At 34.1% G+C, this 20951-nt stretch overlaps 1 protein-coding gene across 4 annotated transcripts in view; it reads right to left on the reverse strand.

Annotated features, from left to right (window-relative positions):
• The window catches only part of GRIK2 (glutamate ionotropic receptor kainate type subunit 2), a 681135-nt gene that overhangs the window by 449527 nt on the left and 210657 nt on the right, over positions 1 to 20951 (reverse strand). For 3 of the 4 annotated variants that reach the window (XM_066358812.1, XM_066358813.1, XM_066358815.1), the window contains exon 3: positions 967 to 1134. In XM_066358812.1, coding sequence (XP_066214909.1) covers positions 967 to 1134 — 168 coding nt within the window. Of the gene's footprint in view, positions 1 to 966; positions 1135 to 20951 lie in introns of those variants that run through there. The other variant, XM_066358814.1, reaches the window with a different exon arrangement.

The following is a 20951-nucleotide window of genomic DNA, read 5'->3' on the forward strand; positions in this document are numbered from 1 at the left end:
TTGTCTGTCTGTCTTTCTCTCTCTTGCTTAAAAAAAAACAAACCTAAAACAACAAAAAACTAACAAAACAAAATACACATTTATTATTGTTGATTGGTTAAAATAATGCCTTGATAATAATTTCTATATCATCTTCCTTCATATATAATTGTTAAGCTCATATTCTAAAAAATCATATTTAAAACATAAATGGTAAACATTTATAACATAAATGATAAAGCACTATCATTAATATTTAATATTAACATAATACTTTAAAATAATAAAGTGTTCTAATATTTTCTTCAAAAAATACAGTTTTTCTCATTAGCTATTTATTCTCAGGTATAAAAAGAATACCAAGTGGTTATAAGTGGTCATAGATTATATATAAATAAAAGGTTGCTCAAAATTTCCAATAAAGTTTAGAGACCACTGGGAACTACAGGACTTTCAAGGTAGACAGTAAATTGGGACCACAGTAATCAAATAATAAAATTGAAAGATAATGCAAATAAATTGTAAGAATGGATTACAAAACTTGGTAAAAATCCATTGATACCTATTGCTTTATTATAGGTGAGTTCTTAGTTGTGCACTTACTGGTTGCTTCTCATATGTGCTCTGACAAGGAATCAAACCCATGACCTTGGCATGCCAAGGTGACGCTCTATGCATTGAGCCATGTGGCCAGGGTGGTGAATTCTTAAAGTAAAATAATTTATTAACATAAAAGAAGGGTTAGTGGCAAAAAAAAAAGCAATTTTACTATCACAGATCTGATTGCATTTTTTTGTGATAAGCAAAATCTTTGCAACAAGTAGTTATATTACTTTACTTTTCCTGATAAATATAGGCACACTTTGAATAAGAAAACTTTCGTGAAACACTCGTAATTACTTAATTATATTTGAAATTAAAAAATCTCTTAAGAATAACTAGAAATTTGAATTCCAGAAAACATAATGTTAAATATCTATCAATTACCTTTCTTGGATGCTTCAAAGCTGTCATAAAGGTTTATCTTCTGGGTGTCGTAAGTCAGGGTGGTATTGGGCAACAAGGTTCTGTTTCTGTTGATAGTGTTTACCGCAAATCTGAATGCAAGTTCCTCAGCTCCCATTGGGCCAGATTCCACATATTCAAAAATACCACCTGGCAAAAAAGAAAAAGTAATCTCACAGTTTTTACAAGAGAAAACGTAGAAACTTTCCTATACTTCTTTGTATGTGTGTACGTCTTTATATGTGTGCTGTGTGTGTGTGTGTATGTGTGTGTGAGAGAGAGAGATTTAAGGACATGAAGTTTGTGCTAACTTTTTATATAATTTGAATATTTGGTATGTGCCCTTTTAGAGAAATCCATACTGGCAAAATTATCATGGTAGTACTGCCAAAATGTAACATAATTTCATCTTTAGTAACTGCTTTTTTTAGTGCCTAGGTATATATAGATCTTGTTTTAACAAGTGAACAATATCCCTAAAAATTTTACACTGAGTTCTGGAACAATCAATCTTCTATATTTATATAAATCTATAAAGATAAACTGGGAAAATTATATTAATTTGTCTTCATTAATTCAGAAATCATAATTCTTTAGAATAATTTTATGACATATGTATTAGAAGCCCCACTTATTTAGTTGCAAATTGCAGCATCTTGCAAGAAATAGAGAACAAAGTAGCATCTCTGTTTTACTGTTTTTTCAGAAGTTGCTTGAGATTTGTGAAAGATAATTCTCCCAAATGGTGAAAATCTTCCAATCAGTGTATAACACTAGAGCATATAATCTTGGCCAAAAAATGTGAAGTATAATTTAAAAACATGACCTTCCCATTTTTCGCCTTCTATTTGCCATGAGTAACCTCATTCTCGTCCCAGCCTTTTTTTTCCTTGACATCAATTCTTTCTCTTCAGTAATGACTGACCTAACTAAGACCTATATACCTCCATCAGAATTTCTTCCTTATTGTTGCTTTGATGAATAGAATAGAAGGGGAGCACCTGATACCTGGTACCCTCCAAATTATGTCCTTGGGAAACCAGTATTTAATAAAAAGAGAGCATTTATCTTTGTAGCTTTAAAATTTAACACCATATACTCTCAGCACAGTCATTTACAAATTAAACTCCCTGAATAGGCCATTTCCACAGCTTGAAATTCATACCTCATCAAAAGTCTCTTGATACATGACAGTCAGATGAAGATACTATGAGCAAACTACCTATGACAAATTAGTAAGAAGTTATGTATGGTACCAATTCCTCTAAATATGAAGAAATAGGACTCAAAAAATACCACAATGATCAGAAAAATTTCTATTCAGGAAGAATTTGTTGTTGTACACTATACTGGTTTGAAATAGTTCTCTTTTTCTTTCTTCAAATAAATTGATAGTAGAGTTACCAGAGTAATCAACTTATTATGAACTGGCATCTGAATATACTTAAAATCTCTGTTGATTTATGGTAAGCACAAGGATAAAAAGTATTTACATGCCTAATGAGTGTCAAGAACTAAATTAGAACTGTTGTTCATGTGTTAGAGAATAGTTGAATGAGCATGAACTGCGGAGCAATATGGGTATACATTCTGGCTCTGCCAGTTGCCGTCATGTACATTTGGACAGTTTCTTAAATCCTCAGTTCTAGTATCTTCTCCTATAAAAAAGGAATGATAATGGAGGCTAATGCACAGTTATTATAAAGATTAACTGTTATCTCATAATGAAGTACTTAGAAAAGTAGCTTCCATAGAAGTAAGCCCTCAGTAAGTGTTTAAGATTTCACTTAATCTTCAAAATAATCCCAAGTAATATTATATTGCAGGAAAAAAAAAAACCATGCTGGTCAAAGATCATATACAGCTATCAAGTGACTGAGCCAGCTTTAGAATCTGTTGGTGCCTGACTTCAAAGCCCTTACCTACTCTACTACAAACTAGTAGTTTTCTTCTAAATGTCATTCAGGCAATATACACAGCACTTATCTAAAATATGAGGTATGATGACCTTAATAATAATATGTAAGGAGAAATGTAAGATCTTGTAATGGAATAGAAAAATAATCGAACAGTTGGAAAGTACTTTTAAAGTTAATTGGTAATAAAGAATCAATTATAAAAATCCAAACCTGAAATTATTTCTTAACAGCAAAATAAAATGAAGAACTGAATTTTCTACTTTCCTCAGTTTAAAGTATAGTTTCTATGTGGTATAAATACAAAATTAAAATTAAAAATGATTAATATTTGATGATAATGGGTTAAACCTTTTCTATCTTTGACTTTCTTCAAAGTAAAAAAATAAAATTAAACTAAGTTTTTGTATCTCCCATTGATTTGAATATGTAAAGAAATCCTTACATTTGCTTAGGAATGGGTTCATTTTCTACTTAATTAAGAAACATGAACAATTACTTTTTATTAATCCAGAGCCAGAATTTAAAATTTTATATATATAACTAAAAACATCAATATTATACAAGCTTTCCAGGCACAATTATCTTCTATGATGCCTCCCAAACATATTAACTTAAGAAAAGAGATCATTACCCATGATGTATATGGGGCACGCATGGGCAGAGAAGATTTAAAAAATATACTATAAATTACTTTTAAAGAAAAGTTAGGCGGGTACCTCAAACTTAGGTCAAAAAAATTTTTGTAATTCTATTTAAGAATTTGGAAGGTTTTAATAATACATAAAATATTAATTCATCAAACATAAATAAAATATAATCACCATAATGGATATTATGAAGATACTTAATAGATCTCACTAATTATTCTTTCTTTTTTAAAATTTTTGACATAGAGAGTCAGAGAGAGAGTAACAGATAGGGACAGACAGACAGGAAGGGAAAGAGTTGAGGAGCATCAATTCTTCTTTGTGGCACCTTAGTTGTTCATTGATTACTTTCTCATATGTGCCTTCACAGGAGGGTACCAGCAGACCAAGTGACCTTTGCTCAAGCCAGTGGCTTTGGGCTCAAGGCAGCGACCATTGAGCTCAAGCTAGTGACCATGGGGTCATGTCTATCATGATCAGTGAGCTTGGAGTTTTGAACCTGGGTACTCCATACCCCAGTCCGATATTCTATTCACTGCACCATTGCCTGGTCAGGCTCACTAATTATTCTTGAATAATTAGTGAATGAATATTGAATTTGGCTGAAAGAGCAAGAGTGAGAGCATCTTATGAAGTTTATAATGTAAGTAGAATTTAAGCACATGGTAACAATAATGCAAGTTAAGAAATGAATCCACTGAATTAAAGGATGTTTATGTTCTAGCATTATTAAAAGAAAGGTAAAGGTGATAATTATTTTGGACTGTAATAATTCAAGAAAGCATATTAATGCCTAAGATTAGTAAGCATATAATAAAATACTGTACAATCAAATGTAATCATTGATATAATAAAATTTTTGTTCAAATTGATAAGAAAATATAAATAAAAGAACCTAAACAAAAATTATTAAAGATTATTAAGGTGATGTAAGTGGTAAATATAAAGCAATGAGTAATTACACTGAAAGTAAATGAAATAAATTCATATTTTAAAGTCTCTACTTATAAGAAATCATTGTTATTATGCATATTTTAATAGATGTCTCAGAAGGACCATTAAATGAGTCTACAAGTATTTATGAAAAGTCTTACTATGTACTAGAATTGTACTATTATTATAAGTACAAAGGATAGGAGTCTTAAAAATTGACACAAAAAATCATCAGGTTGCCTGACTAGGTGGTGGCACAGTGCATATAGTGTCAGACTGGGATGCAGAGGACCCAGGTTTGGAACTCTGAGGTCTCTGGCTTGAGCATGGCTCACCAGCTTGAGTGTGACGTTACTGGCTTGAGCATGGGATCATAGACATGACCCCATGGACGCTGGCTTGAGCCCAAAGGTCACTGGCTTGAAGCCGAAGGTTGCTGCTTTGAAACCAAGGTTGCTGGCTTGAGCAAGGGGTAACTCGCTCTGCTGTAGCCCACCAGTCAAGGCAATATGAGAAAGCAATCATTGTTCAACTAAGGTGCTGCAAGGAAGAATTGATGCTTCTCATCTCTCTCCTTTCCTGTCTGTCTATCCCTATCTGTCCCTCTCTCTGACTCTCTCTCTCTCTGTCTCTGTCAAAAAAAAAATCATCAAATCTACCCATCCTTTGGATGATTGCCGCTACTACTATATATGGGTATCTAGAAATGACAAATTTGCTGGCACCTGTAGTCTCTACTTCTCTAGGAGAAATAAAAATGGTGAAAAAAAGAGTTAAATACTAAGCCTCAGATCATCACTCCATGGATATCCCCACTGGATGTTCTTCTATTGTTAAAGTAGCTAATGATCTTAATTATTGTAGCTAATAGTTCATAGGTCTCCATCATTTATACAGGAATATCACTGCAAACCTTTTCACCTGCTTGACCAAGTGCAAATACACTATGTCTTTCACGTGGTAATAATGCATCTTTCTAACAGGCTTTTCACAGAGACTTGACCCTATTCTGGCTTTTTTCAGTAGTTTCTCCACACTGCAACCAGAATAATCTTTCTAAAATGCAATTTTGATCGTGTCACTTAATTTCTCAAAATCTTTCAATAACTGCCTAACTTTTAAGCTTAGTGCTACTTACAGTGTTCTGCACAATCTATCTTCTGTCTCCCTTTCCACACTCCTTTCTTAACATTCCCACTTCCCCAGGCCTACGGCCATAGTATGCAGTGTTAAATGCATCCAAAAATGATGTTCTTTTTCCAAGAACCTAGTTTCTACTTACATATATAAACACATACATACACATATATACACACTTACATACACATACATTGAGGATCACATGGTCTGAACATATACAATTGCAGCTCTTTCTCTTCCCAATGCACTGGCATCCTTTGGCACAGTCACTTTCTTTGGAAAGATATTCATCTCTGGCCCCAACCACCATGTGGATAAAATGTGTCTCTGCTTTACATTCTTTAAGTCCCAGATCATTTTCGAACATTCTAAATGCATACTCTTGCAATCAGAAGCTTAAGAAAATCAAATCAGCATGAAACATATTTAAACCCGAGCTCACACTGAAGGATGAAAGCTTCTGACACTCAACATTTTTTGAGAGCATACTCTATATCAGGCATTGCAATAAATATTTTTCAAACATTAATATCCATAGAAAGTCAGCAAGAAATATAATTGAATCACATTTTATAACCTCAATATATTTCCCATTGTTATAATAGTTTATATTTTAATTCTAAATATAACCCTAATATTTGTTCCCATAGTTGAGTCTAAGAATTGCTTTCCTGCTTTTTGTCCCATGGTCTTATAAGTAGTTTAACTCTTAGGCCAATAACTTGCTTTACTGGGTCTACTATGTTCTGTTCTAGCAACACCTTATTAGTCCAGCATCCTGAGTGTATTGCCGAATGTCAGTTTCATGGTCACTAAGCAATAGATAACTGGATTAGGAAACAAGCCCTCAATCCAGGCTTCATCTTTTAATCACTATGCTGTATTATTTCCTGCTGGATAATACTGCCTCTATCTTCAACTTCTGCTTGTTTTCACATAAGGTTTCTTTTACTGAATGCTAAATATTTTCAATTTCTTAAAACAGATTCATAGACTTGTACATCCATACGAAGTATGTCTATAACATTCTGAGACTGATTTTATGTGAAGGTGGTATATGCCATCCTAGTTACCTGTGTATGCAAGTGGAAAAAAGATATGCACACGTGACCTTAATGACTGACAACTCATAAAAAATGAGTGAGTCAGTCACATCCCCCCAAAAAGGAAATTGTGTAGGAAGTACATGGTGTAAGGTATGGATTTTCCAACAAGGGGAGCAGTGACCCATCTCCACTGCAAACTGAGAGATACCTACCACTCTTCCCACTTGCTTTCAATTCCCTTGGGCCATGAAGCAACAGTTATTTCTAATTTAATGAAAGAATTGGTTCCAATATTTTTAGCCATATTTTTACAAACAATAATATCCTTCATTATAATGTTACGAAGTTAAGTTCATCCAAGCATGTAAATTAGCATCTTTGCCAACATTGCAAGTAAACGAAAAACTGTATAAACATGTGACCAATGGCAGTTGTGTCTGTGAAATATCTTGGAATGTTTTGCAGTTTCAGCATTGTTTGTAGTCATTTGACTATAGAAAGCATGAACGTACTCTGGCATACCTCCTCCACTTACCACATTCAATTCAACTCAAATTTGTATTGAGGATTTGGAAAAAGAAAGCTGCTGAATACAGTGCAGAACAAAGAATATGAGTAGATGGCAGTATACAAACTGAAATCGAGTTGCAGGAAATAATGTCTTAGTCCCATTGCACAAAGATGGGTTGTACACAGGCATATAGATGTGCTTTCTTATTTAAAAAATAAATAAGCTTTTAAACTTTACAAACCTCTGGTTTTCAAAATAGTTTTCTCTAGTGAATGGGAAATAGGTTTTGCTTTTTCTTCTTACAAACGGACTTTTAAAATCATAGAGAAGAACCTGTAGTTACACATTCAAGTAATATTAGTTTTAAAGTAGTTACACTACATACTGTGGAGAAAATTGGAAAATGGTTACTTAAATGTTAAAAATTAAAGATCCAGAAGAAATGCATACTGATTGGGAAGGCAGATGCTTGAATAATATCAAGATATAAATAGAACAGATCAAACTAAGATAACACAGAAAGCAGCCACAAGAATAACCAGCATATAAAACAGTATAAATAATACCAACTATTTGAAGGTCAGGAGCACAGATTCTAATTATATTGATTTTTTTTAAAAATAGGTCAGCTAAATAAAAAGCAAAAGCAAAAAGTGATTGAATGAGCAAACCCTTTTACTATCCAGACTTCTATTTTCTTTTCTGCAAAATGGAGAAACTGAAAAATGCTCTTGAAAATCAGAGATTTGGCAAACTAATGATTCTAAGATTGCTTAATAAATTGAAAAGCATCACTGATTTCATTGAAGTTTTAAATCAGAATTAATACTAAAAAATATGACTAACAAATTCATATTTTAAAAAGTCAATTTGGCCCTGGCCAGTGCTTGGTGCAATAGTAGAGTGTCAGCCTGGCATGTGGATTTCCTGGGTTTGATACCCAGTCAAAGCACATAGGAGAAATGTCCAAGTGCTTCTCCACCTCTCCCACTCTCGCTTCTCTCTCTCTCTCTTTCTCTCTCTCTCTCTCTCTCTCTCTCTCTCTCTCTACTGCAGCCATGGCTCAACTAGAGAGAGTTGGCCACAGGCACCAAGGATGGCTCCATGGCCTCCACCTCAGGTGCTAAGAAGAGCTCGGTTGCTGAGCAATAGATCAATGCCACAGATGGGCAAAGCATTGCCCCTAGTGGGTTTGCCAGGTGGGTCCCAGTCGGGGTGCATGCAGGATTCTATCTCTGCTTCCCCTCCTTTGCCTAGATTGAAAAAATAATAATAAAATCAATTTAATAGTACAATCTATAAAGTAACCTAAATATGTAATTTGATATTACATATAAAATAATTCACATTATTTATATAAACTATACTTTCAAGAAAGTCCATTTATTACCTTTTACATGCTTATTTTGCAGTTTTAAAAAATCTTCTTGGCCTGACCTGTGGTGGTGCAGTGGATAAAGCGTCGACCTGGAAATGCTGAGGTCGCCGGTTCAAAACCCTGGGCCTGCCTGGTCAAGGCACGTATGGGAGTTGATGCTTCCAGCTCCTCCCCCCTTCTCTCTCTCTGTCTCTCTCCTCTCTAAAAATGAATAAATAAAATTAAAAAAAAAATCTTCTTGCCTGAACTGTGGTGGGTGGTGCAATGGATAAAAGTGTCAACCTGGAATCCTGAGGTCACCAATTCAAAACCTTGGGCTTGCCTAGTTAAAGCACATACAAGATGCAACTACTACAAGTTGATGCTTTCTGCTCTTCCCCCATCTCGTTCATTCTTTCTCTTTTCTTTCTAAAATCAATAAATATTGATTTAAAATTTTTTTAAATCTCCTTATACTATTAGTTGGATTATACCCTATTACATATAAGCTATGTATTTTTGTATGTTTATCATTTTGTTTTAAATGAGGGAGTAAAAGAAAAAAAAACTATTTTCTTCTATTTACTACTAACTATTCAGGCAAGATTTTTTAAATCCTTAAAAATATCTTCCTTTTTTTAAAAATATATTTTGAGATTGCTAATAAAGGTTAGCATTCACGTAAGCACTAATAACATATCATCTCCTCTGTGAAGACCACCTCACCACAAACTCCCTCATATAAACTTCAAGACTCCCACTTGCAACACCTTTTTCATTTCTCTTTTCTAGTCCTTCTAACAGCATAAAGTGACATAACTTATTACCATATGTGGTTCCTCAGAAAATTCTTTGAAAATGGGAGAGATACCTTATTCGTCTTTGACTCACTGGACTTAACTTGGTGTTCTGCACAAAGTGTGTTTAATAAAGCTTCAAAGAATAACCTACTAATATGAATGGGGAAGGTATATGAGAGTGTTATGAGTATTAATACAAAATAAATTGAGGAAAATAAAAATAATATATCAACAAAATATAAAATAAACATTGTAGAAATCGATCAATGGTCATAATTTTTCCCCCTTTCCCAGGTAACTAAGAGAATCATGTGGATCAGATGCTGGCCTCAAGTATCTACTAAAGCCCTTTGCGAGTTACAAAGTGTCATGAGTTATTTTTCTAATTAGGACAGTTTATGAGATAGAAGGCTAAATTTTTGAGGCTAAGTGGAATTTATATAAAAGTTCTTATTCTTCATAACTTGTTTTAGCATTCAATAATGGATATTATTCCTGAAAATTTAAAAGCTGAAAGAATCCAAAGGAGAAAGAAAATATTGCAGAAAGTTTTTTGTCAAGGACAATGTAAATATGTAAATTCAGTATTAAAGCTAGTAACTTTATTTTTGCAAACAAATAACTCAAAAACACATTTGTGGTTCGATTCCCGGCCAGGGCACACAGGAGAAGCGCCCATTTGCTTCTCCACCCCTCCGCCGCGCTTTCCTCTCTGTCTCTCTCTTCCCTTCCCGCAGCCGAGGCTCCATTGGAGCAAAGATGGCCCGGGCGCTGGGGATGGCTCCTTGGCCGCTGCCCCAGGTGCTAGAGTGGCTCTGGTCGCAACATGGCGACGCCCAGGATGGGCAGAGCATCACCCCCTGGTGGGCAGAGCATCGCCCCATGGTGGGCGTGCCGGGTGGATCCTGGTCGGGCGCATGCGGGAGTCTGTCTGACTGTCTCTCCCTGTTTCCAGCTTCAGAAAAATGAAAAAAAAAAACAAAACAAAACAAAACAAACAAAAAAAAACACATTTGTGAAAATTTTAATTGCATATAATGTGACTAAGCCGGTAGAGAGATAATATTTATATAATGTACATAAATGTGATTATGCATGCAAAACAGATAGATACCCATAGAGATTCATTGAAAAGCAATATCTGAAGAAAACTTAACTAATTAGTTAATCTAGAGACAAAATAGAGGAGGAAAATATAGTGGTCTGACACTGTTAAATAAAGTTTAAAAGAACATGTATTTATTATAGTCAAATGAAATGAACCAACTGCAGATTATGAAGTTTTGTGTGTTCAGGATGGAGAGTGAGTTGGAACACACACACACACACACACACACACACACACGCACACACACACACACACAGGACAGACTTTTGTTTAAAATAGTTACTTTCATTAAATACACCATTAAAACTGGTACTAATCCTAAATATCTGAAAAGTAAACCATGTATCTATAATCAAGCAGAGCTTAAAAACAAAACTTCTAAAATTCACCATATAGTGAAAATAACTAGCCTGTAAACTTTTCTTCATTTGTTCAGTGTTGAATTTCCAGCTTTTATCTGAGTGTCTGTCACACAGTAGATGCTCAATAAATATTCCTTGTATGATATAATCTTATTGGCCGCCAGAATCAAGGAATACTCTTTAAACAAGGTACTCTGAAGAATAATATTTTTCTAGTAGTAAAGGTAAATTGCATGGATGTTGAAGAATTATACAAATTTTAGTACAATTTATATACATTCAAAGATGTTCATAGCAATATTATTTTCAAGGGTGAAATAAACTAAAGATAATGTAAATGTACATCACTTGGGGGTTGGTTCTATCTACTATGGTAAACCCACCAATGAATAGTGTGCAGTCATTAAAATGGTTGGGTAGATGTACATTTCTTGACATGGAAAAATATTCAGAATATATTCCTACTGAAATAGCAGGTCAAACATAGCAGTCAGCCTATTTTTTCAGAGACAATATTGTGTCCTGGTTAAAAATAAGGACCCTGAAGTCAATGGTACTTGGGTTCACAGCCCAGTTTTGCCTTTATACCAAGTGGACTCAGACAAATTATATATTTTTTTTTATATTTCAGTGTCTTATTGAAAAAAAGCTGCTACATTATCAGGATTACTAAGTGCCAACTTTGTAGGTTCGTTGTAAAGGTTAAATGAGAGGCTAAACTAAAATCCTTAGAATACCAGGGCTACCTCAATAAAACTTAGCTTTTCCATTTCAGTAATGTTTCTACATTTACCTATAAATATGTGAGCATGGGTATAAAGAAATGAAAGTACACATACCAAATTATTAATGGAAAATATCTGAGTAATATGATTATACATAATTACTATTTTCTGGACTTCTTAAAATAAAAATAATATTGATGTATCTGAGGAAACTTTATAAAAAGAAAACAATTTTTGATGATGAAGTAATTTGGGACAGAGGATTATACATTTTTAGATTCTTAGCATTGGACAGAACCCAAGCAAAAGGGAGAACATTCCCAATCATATGGAAATATTATTCAGCAAATTTAGCCAATTTATCTTTACAGAATATGACCTTGAAAATTAAAATAAAAACTGACCTGGTTTTAGAGAGGGCAGAGACAATGCCACCTCTACATCCCCTTCCCTCCAGAACAGCACCGTCCAGTATTCTTTGAGTACTTGAGTAACCTGGTTAAGACTATTTCCTGAACTTCCTATGTGTTAAGTAAATCAAAACTAAAATTCCTATTGTTTGACTTAGAGACCTATTGTGAGTTAAAAGGAAAAAAACAAAAGATATTTTTAAATTCATGAAAATAACTTTGAAATATTTAAAATGTCTTCTGCTTACAGCCAAGCCAATAACGGGAAAGGTAGCTGATGATATCCTGGAGACTGGCTATTCTGACACAGTGAGGAGGGTTTATAAGAAATCAGAAGGATAGCCAGAGAGTCTAATGCAATTGAGTTTATAATCTGCCTCTGGGTCTAAGGTCTCCTTTGACTCATCATTCATTTAAGAGAAGAATTATAACAGTAATGTTCATGTTATCAAATTTTACCTTACTGCTCTTAGATCCTTAACCCAAAATTTGCCAGTGATATATGGAAGTGATGCTGACTGCATACTAAAAAAATCTTTGCTGAGAAGTCTAGGGGTTATCCTTACATTATTGGTTACAATAAGTTGGCACTTTCCTGCAGGCTCTAGAATGCTTAAATTGCTATACAAATGGATATAATGGTTAATTTGACTGATTCCAACAAAGACAAATAACTCCTTAGCTGGGCAACACCCACGTGAGAACAATAAAAAGCAAACTCTCTACCTCAGGCAAGTTAAAGAATGACAGGTTTTAGCAACATTTTCAAACACTCACATTTGCATAAAGCCACAGATCAGAAGAGTGACTTTTAGTACTTTACAATTCAAAAATCAACTCTCATTCATTGTTCCATTTATCATAACAGATGTTCTGATCAGCATTCCTAGGTCACCACAGACAGTGTACATGTTTATATAATCACAAAAGAAAAGAGGTTAAAACATTGTGCTTCATCCAATACTGTCAACACAAGCCCATACAATGATTCACACAGGGGAATAGCAAGAGAGTAAATGCAAGCACTATAAATATACATAAGCCACGGCCTAAACTGTTTCCCAGCCCAACCTCCAAAAATGGATTTCTCCCAATAGGGTTATAAGAACCAATACATATCCTAACTGACTGGTGTGACCTAGTTGAAAGCAGCCTAGAGGCAGAGATGGAATTTCTACTATATTTGTAGGGTACTATGAATATGTATTTAGCTGTGTCAGAGAACAACAAATATCCCATAACCCTAACTTGAGTAAAAGTGCCATTTGTTTTTTTTTCTCTTATATCTGGTTTATGACACAGAAAATGTGGCACAAAGTACACTTCAAAGGAAAGACAGAGACAGTTATTTATGGACAGATTCACAGAATAAAGATACTAAGAAACGGCACAAATGTAAATGAAGATATTCTTCCTTTAAAGCAGTTCAAGTTTTTTGTTTTTGTTTTTGTTTCAAAGGGGGTTATATATAAAGCCTGCATCTAAATCCAAATGAGTTTTCTCTGGTATGTGCTGTTTAGATATTTTATATATTTAATTCTTGGCATAAATATATGATGCTTAACTATACTATACCATGCTTAAGTGAATTTACAGGAATAATTAAAGGCATCACAATTATGGTAAGTATATCAAAGTACTGGTTTAGAGCCTGAGATCCTAATCCTGGCTTGGCCATTAACTGTGAACCTTAAGCAAGTAAAAGTTCTGGGTATCAGTTTCCCTAGCTGTGAACTGAGAAGCTCAAAGAGCTCCAGTGATGTCAACGCTCATGCTGTTCCTTTTCATCTCCTTAATTCCAGTATCTAGCACAGTACTTAGAACATAGGAGATAGTTAATAAATATCTGTGAAAACGAATGAATGGATTGGAGGTATCAATGAATAAAGGCACCCATAAGACCCTTGCCAATCTGCACTGTCCGTGACATTGTGCAGTTAATTTGCACAACAAACAAAACCTGTGAAATTAAATCCTGGTTCTAAGGCAAATGTGTATTTTCTGAAATGGGTAAATGGGATCTAGAAAGTAAATTACAGCATTGCCACCTAAACCCCCTGTCAGTCCATTCTGAACCATGCGCCTATCTGGAGAAAGCAAAGTTAAGGTAGTGACTTAGCTGAGTCATCCAGTGAGAGTCCAATAATACAGGCCAAGTTGGAGACCTCATCCATGACTCAACTTCTACTGTTGGTGACTTAATTAATTACTTACCTTGTATTGAACACCAGAAAAATCACAGCTGTGGGTTTCTGTCAGCTTACTGCCTTTTCCTATTCATGCCACATACACTAGAAAATTACCTTATTCAAAGAAATAGGACACTATTCTACTTTCTAGAAGCAGGTTAGGGATTTGAAATAACCCAATCATTACATTTTTGCCCTATGAAATTATTAGGCTAATGAGTTACTCTCTACAAATCATTTTTAATGGCTTTTATACAAGCTTGGAATAAAAGGTTAGGAAGAAATAATACTGATTTTAGCCTATACCAGTGATATCACAGAGGGTATCTACTTACCTTGTACTTATTAGAAACCTAAATATCTGCATAAAAAGTAAAAGATTGAGTTAAAAGCTTTTTTTTTAAGTCATCTCTAATTTTTAGTAGTTTAAAAGACAATTATTTAAGCTTTGATTTTTTTTCTTTATATATCACTCGTAATAGCCATTGGAAAGAAGGAAGGAAGGGAAGTATGTATGTGTGTGTGGGGCATGAGGGAGGAAAAGGAAAGGAAAAGGAATTCGGGCAGAACTAATGACTCCCAAGCACTTGGAAATGAACAAAATGTTGCCATAAGCATGCACAGATTCACTCCTGGGTGAAAAAAGCATGAATATTGCTTAATTTTTTCAGATGAAAAATCAGTCTCATACAGAGAAATGTGACTTGTTCAAGATCACACAACAGAGATATGACACAGAGAGGAGGACTCGAACTCAGGCCTTCTGTGTACAAACATAAAACCTTCCTATTTTATTTAGACCATAACCTATACATTTTATTAGGAAACAGTAAAAACAAGAATTCTTTCGAAAATAAAAATAGTGACAATTTATCTCTCACAGAATCAATCTAGCCAAAGGAAGGGGTACATAACAGTGGAATTGATTTATCCAGTGATCATGTAAAATTCTGAAACTCATTAACAGTTGTGAGCCCTCCCATTTCACTTATTGTTCTTGTTATGTCTCCACATTTGCTTTAATTTCAAGGTTCAAGTCATTCACTGTCTTGAGGACTTTGTACTTTTAATTACACCCTACCACAGGAGCTATTCAACATTATTTTAAAAATATTATATATATTTAGTTTATTTAAACTAAAATATTATAGCTTGCTTAATAAAGAGTAGAAAAAAATGTTCATCACCAGCTAGGTCATTACATATTTAAATAAATTATTGGTTTTTACACTATGATTATGTGGATAATTAAGTATTTTCTTGTCTTCTAACAGTCTTTCAAATAGCATAATTGATCAACCTTGGGTCTGAAATTTCTCTTTAGCCATTTATTAAAATAAATAAAATGAGTGTTACAAAATTTGAAAAATGTTTATTCTTTTTAAAGGCAATATTTACTTCTGCTAAACTCTAACTGCACTCAAACTTGTGCCATTTATTACTCAAATATACATAGTAGTTTCTTGTTCTTTCTTTCATAGTTTTTTTTAAACTTTATTTATTTATTCATCTTAGAGAGCAGAGAGAGAGAGAGAAAGAGAGAGGGAGAGAGAGAGAGAGAGGAGCAGGAAGCATCAACTCCCATATGTGCCTTGACCAGGCAAGCCCAGGGTTTTGAACCAGTGACCTCAGCGTTCCAGGTCGAAGCTTTATCCACTGCGCCACCACAGGTCAAGCTTTCTTTTATAGTTTTAATGTACATTATACTAGGCTTCCAAAATGTACATTAAACATGGCTCCATCAGGGACAATAAAAGATGTCTGAAAGAGGTTTAAATTGACTTACTTGTAGCTACCAGTATCATTCACTGGATATATTAATGTATGTGCATCTGTTGTCATATAATAATTATACATTACACATTATATTGTTTTTACTTTAAAATAATTTAATTTTATAAATAGAAAAATTTTAAGCCAAGTTTTTAATTGGCAACAATTAACCTTTTGATGAAAAGCAATGAATTTAATCTGATTTTTAATTTTCTTGGGATAGTTTGTAACTAACCTTTCTCCTCCTAAGAAAGATCCTTGAAAGAATATCAGTTCCAATTTTAGTACGTTCTACTATATATTTTCAGAACTCTTAGTTATAGACAAACTTTAATACTTTACATAAGCATTATAGAATTAATTACTATACTTTATATGTCATAGTATCTCTTACAACTAAAATGAACTCTGAATAAAAACTACAGTTGTAAAACTTTAAAATATGCATGCACACAGTTCTTTTTTTTATTTTTAGCAATTATAAAAGTAATTATGAACAAGATTGTTGGTCAGATGAGTGAAATTCCTGGTTGCTAAAGCCCCAGCTCATAGTCTCTGCTTTAATGAAATATGTCATACAATGCAGAGTTCTCTAATATCATTTAACCTATAAATTGTGCTTCTGACCCTTTCATCACTCAAACAGAGAATACAAAGAATAGAATTCATTACAAATTCATGGAGCTTCTAAAACATGAAGAGATACTGGTTATAATTCATTCATGAGTTATTTTCAGTTTATGAAGAAAGGCCTTGCCAAAGAGAGTAAAAGTAAAGCATGTTAAATCATAAAATTATATGCAGACTTTGCTGAGTATGGTCTAAATTTCTCTACAAATAATTTCAGCCCCAATCTCACTGTACCCTAAAATTAAACAACCCTTCTATCTCATCATATGAATTTCAGTATGTGAACCAAAACTTCTGCTTGCCAAAGTTGTCGTTATGTTTTTCTAACTTCCTTCAATGATCTATACAACCCTGTTTTATGAACAAGCTCATACCTCTAATCTCAACCTTCAGACCTTTAACAAAATATGCATTTTGTTCTAACATAGCTGTTATTGAGTCAGTTAAATCAACTACCTACTCCATCCACTTTGACTTGATGGAAAAACAGTAGAATCTGTGAAATTCTGCTTTATTCAATTGACACTGATGGTATATGTTGATTATTTGCTCTCTTAGGTCTATTTAATATCCATTGTTTTCAGTTAAATAAGAAGGTCTTTGAGATCAGGAATTGTATTTTCGACTTGACGTATGCTAACCGAAGGGAGCTAATATATTGAAATAATACTTTAGACATCTATTACATAAATGAAAGCAACCATAGAACGTATTCGACAACAGTCAGGCTGATGTACAAACAGGAGAGAACGTGTGAAAATGCAGAAGGAGAGAAAGAGAGCATGGTCTCCAAAACTTTTAAAAATAGGGAGGCTTAATATTCAATTCAATTTAAAAGTTACTACACATTTTCTACCCATACAACCATTTCATGTTTTTTGTGGGTGGTAATTTGGGGGAAGAATCAGGAACTAAGGACAGTTTCATATTCATATAGGGGGATTCAACTGCAAGGTCTAACTGAGATGAAAGAATTCAGAGGAAGTAAATTCAGCCAAAGATGACTAGGTAAAATGCCAACTCCATCCCTGCCAAGGAGTCTTCAAAGTACTGGAAAGGACCCAATGGCCCTGATGACATCTCTGTTATACTTAAATACTACCTCTTTAGCCACTTGTATGCTAAAGACAGAGAAAATCCTTGCTTTGCTTTGGAATTAAAAGTGAGGACAGTGTAACAGCAGATAAAGCATTCATGGGAATCATGCAGAAAACAAAACTCACTATGAGACTAGAGGCTAACTTGCAATGTTTCTTTACTCTTCTATCAATACAGACATCATTGCATCAGAATTACAAGAATAGCTCCTTTTATTGCATTTTGTTGCAGTCTGCAGATACCGAGTTTTTTTTACAAATTTACCGGCAAAAATATTTCAATTCACTGAGACTCAGATAATGGTTAAGATTTTTAAATAATAAAGTATTTTTAAATTAAAATATGTATATTGTTTTTAAGCTACAATGCTACTGCACACTCAATAGATTATGGTTTTGTGTAAAACTTTTATATGCAATGGGAAGCTGAAAATTTTGTATGGGAGATGTATACATACATACAAATATTTACATATGTACCTGTACATATGTGTGTATATACACAGTCCCATTCATTCAGGGAAGTCATGAAGTCATACTAGTTTGGCATTCTGTAACCAATTAGATTCTGGCATCATCTGGATCAGGAGTCAGTAAAGTATGTCTCTTAGAACAAATCTAACCAGCCACTTATTTTTGTAAATGAAGTTTTAATGGAACAAAATATCTATTGGCTTATATATTATCTAAGGCTGCTTTTGCACTATAAGGCAGAGTAGAATCATTGCAACAGATTTTACAGCTCTTAAATTTTAAAATCTTTAGTATCTGGCCCTTTACAGAAAAAGTTTGTTTGCTCCTGATCTGGACTTTCATACTCCCTACTGCCCACTTTCCATCCCTCTGTCTCTTCCTCCTTTCCCCATCTTCCTTCTCTTTCTCCCTTCCTTTACTTTTCCTTCTTTCCTGTTTTTTAAGAAAAGATTCTTTTATTGAGTACCTATTATTATTTTGTTTCTTTATGTATGTATGTATGTATTTATTTATTTATTTTATTTTTTACAGAGACAGAGAGAGAGAGAGTCAGAGAGAGGGACAGATAGGGACAGACAGACAGGAACGAAGAGAGATGAGAAGAATCAATCATTAGTTTTTCCTTGTGACACCTTAGTTGTTCATTGATTGCTTTCTCATATGTGCCTTGACCGTGGGACTTCAGCAGACCGAGTAACCCCCTGCTCATGCCAGTGACCTTGGGACCAAGCTGGTGAGCTTTGCTCAAACCAGATGAGCCCGCGCTCAAGCTGGCAACTTCGGGGTCTCGAACACGGGTCCTCCGAATCCCCGTCCAATGCTCTATCCACTGCACCACTGCCTGGTCAGGCTGTTCCTATATTTAAAGAATATTTTTAGAGCAGTTTGTTCTAGAGTCACAGCAAAATTGAGAAGATGGTGCAGGTATCTCCCGTATACCTCCTGCCCTACACCTGCATAGCCTTTCTCTCCCGTTATCAACATCTCTCACCAGAGTGGCACATTTGTTACAGCAGATGAACCTACATTGACATGTCATAATCACCCAAAGTCTATAACTTGAATTACAGTTCATTCTTGGTATTATACATTGTGAGGGTTTGGAAAATGCTTATAGATCTGTATCCATCAGTATAATATCATACACAGTATGTTCAATGCCCTAAAATTCCTCTGTGCTCTACCTAATCATACCCTCACTGCCCCCTACCCTTAACAATCTCTGATTTTTTTACTCTATACATAGTTTTGGATTTTTTTATAATTTTTTATAGTTGGAATCATACAGTAGATAGTTTTTACAGGCTGGCTACTTTTACTTAATAATAATACACACTTAAGGTTGGTTTGTTTGTTTTTTTCATGTCTTTTCATGGCTCAATGGCTCATTCTTTTTAGTACAAAATACTGTTCCATTGTCCAGATGTACTAGAGTTTATCGATTTACTTCCTGAAGGACTTTTTAATTACTTCCAGGTTTAGACAATTATAAATAAAGCCGCAATAAGCATCTGAATGCAGGTTTTTGTATGGATATAAGTTTCAACTCATTTGGATAAACACCAAGGCATTCAATTGTTAGATCCTAAGCTAAGCATATGTTTAGGTTTGTAAGAAACTGCCAAATTGTCTTCCAAAGTGGCTGTACCATTTTGCATTCCCACCAGCAATGAATGAGAGTTCCTGTTGCTCTACATCTTTGCCAGCATTTGGTGCTGTCATTGTTTTGGATTTTGGCCATTCTAATAGGGGTGCAGTGCTATCTCGTTGTTTTAATTTTCATTTTCCTGATAACACATTATGTGGAATGTCTTTTCATACTTTCCATCTGTATATTTTCTTTGGTTAGGTGTCACTTAAGGTCTTAGACCTCCTTTTAATCAGGTTGTTTTGTTATTGTTAAGTTTTAAGAGTTTTGGGGATACCAGTTCTTGATCAGATGTATCTTTTTTGCAAATTCTTTCTCTCAGTCTGTGGCTTATTTTCTTACTCTCCTGACCAACCCTTTTATTTTCATGTTGTTGACTCCCCACCTTGTTCTTTAACTATTCCAAACTTTTGAGACTTTTGATAAGTCTATGAATATTCAACTTGAGGTTTTTCTGTATCTTTACCTCTCTCTTTCACTCACTTCTTTGTTCCTCAAACTTAACCAATGTTGCCATAATACAATAGCTTCCAGACTTCAATATCATGCCAATTCTATCCTCATATGCATATTTGTCTACTAAAATTTTTTATTACACAAAAAACATTTCTCAAATTCTTATTTCCTATAACTTACAATCCTATCTACCTTTACCCATGTTTTTAAACTACAGATATTTCTTCAAACATAACACATATGCCACACTGCCTCTATTGCATTACCTACTCACTTTGTAATTCCTTCGACCTGACTATGCTTTGCTATCCCACTGTATTTTACCCAGAAGTCACCAAGGACCAGCTAATAATCAGTTTTCTGTTTTCTTCCTCTTTAATATCTCTGGTAATGGATTTTGTTGTATCTTTATTGAAATCCTTTTCTCAGTAGGTTTCTGATATTCTCTAAATATTCCACTAGTACCTAAGTAAAATGTATCACTAACTTTTCTTCACGCAGATGCTATATTTCCCAAATTTAGGCCAATTTCTGTAGTTCCATTTTCTTTGAAATAAACAATGCTTTTTTTGTGGCACAAGGTCTGTCTATTTCAAGGCATGACACAATTAATATATCCAGTAGACATTAACAGTATATCAGATTCAGGAGAACAAATGTTATTCATTTATTTATTTATTTTGTATTTTTCTGAAGCTGGAAATAAGGAGGCAGTCAGACAGACTCCCGCATGCGCCCGACC

Source organism: Saccopteryx leptura, chromosome 1, assembly GCF_036850995.1.
Source record: "Saccopteryx leptura isolate mSacLep1 chromosome 1, mSacLep1_pri_phased_curated, whole genome shotgun sequence".
NCBI classification, from domain to species: domain Eukaryota; kingdom Metazoa; phylum Chordata; class Mammalia; order Chiroptera; family Emballonuridae; genus Saccopteryx; species Saccopteryx leptura.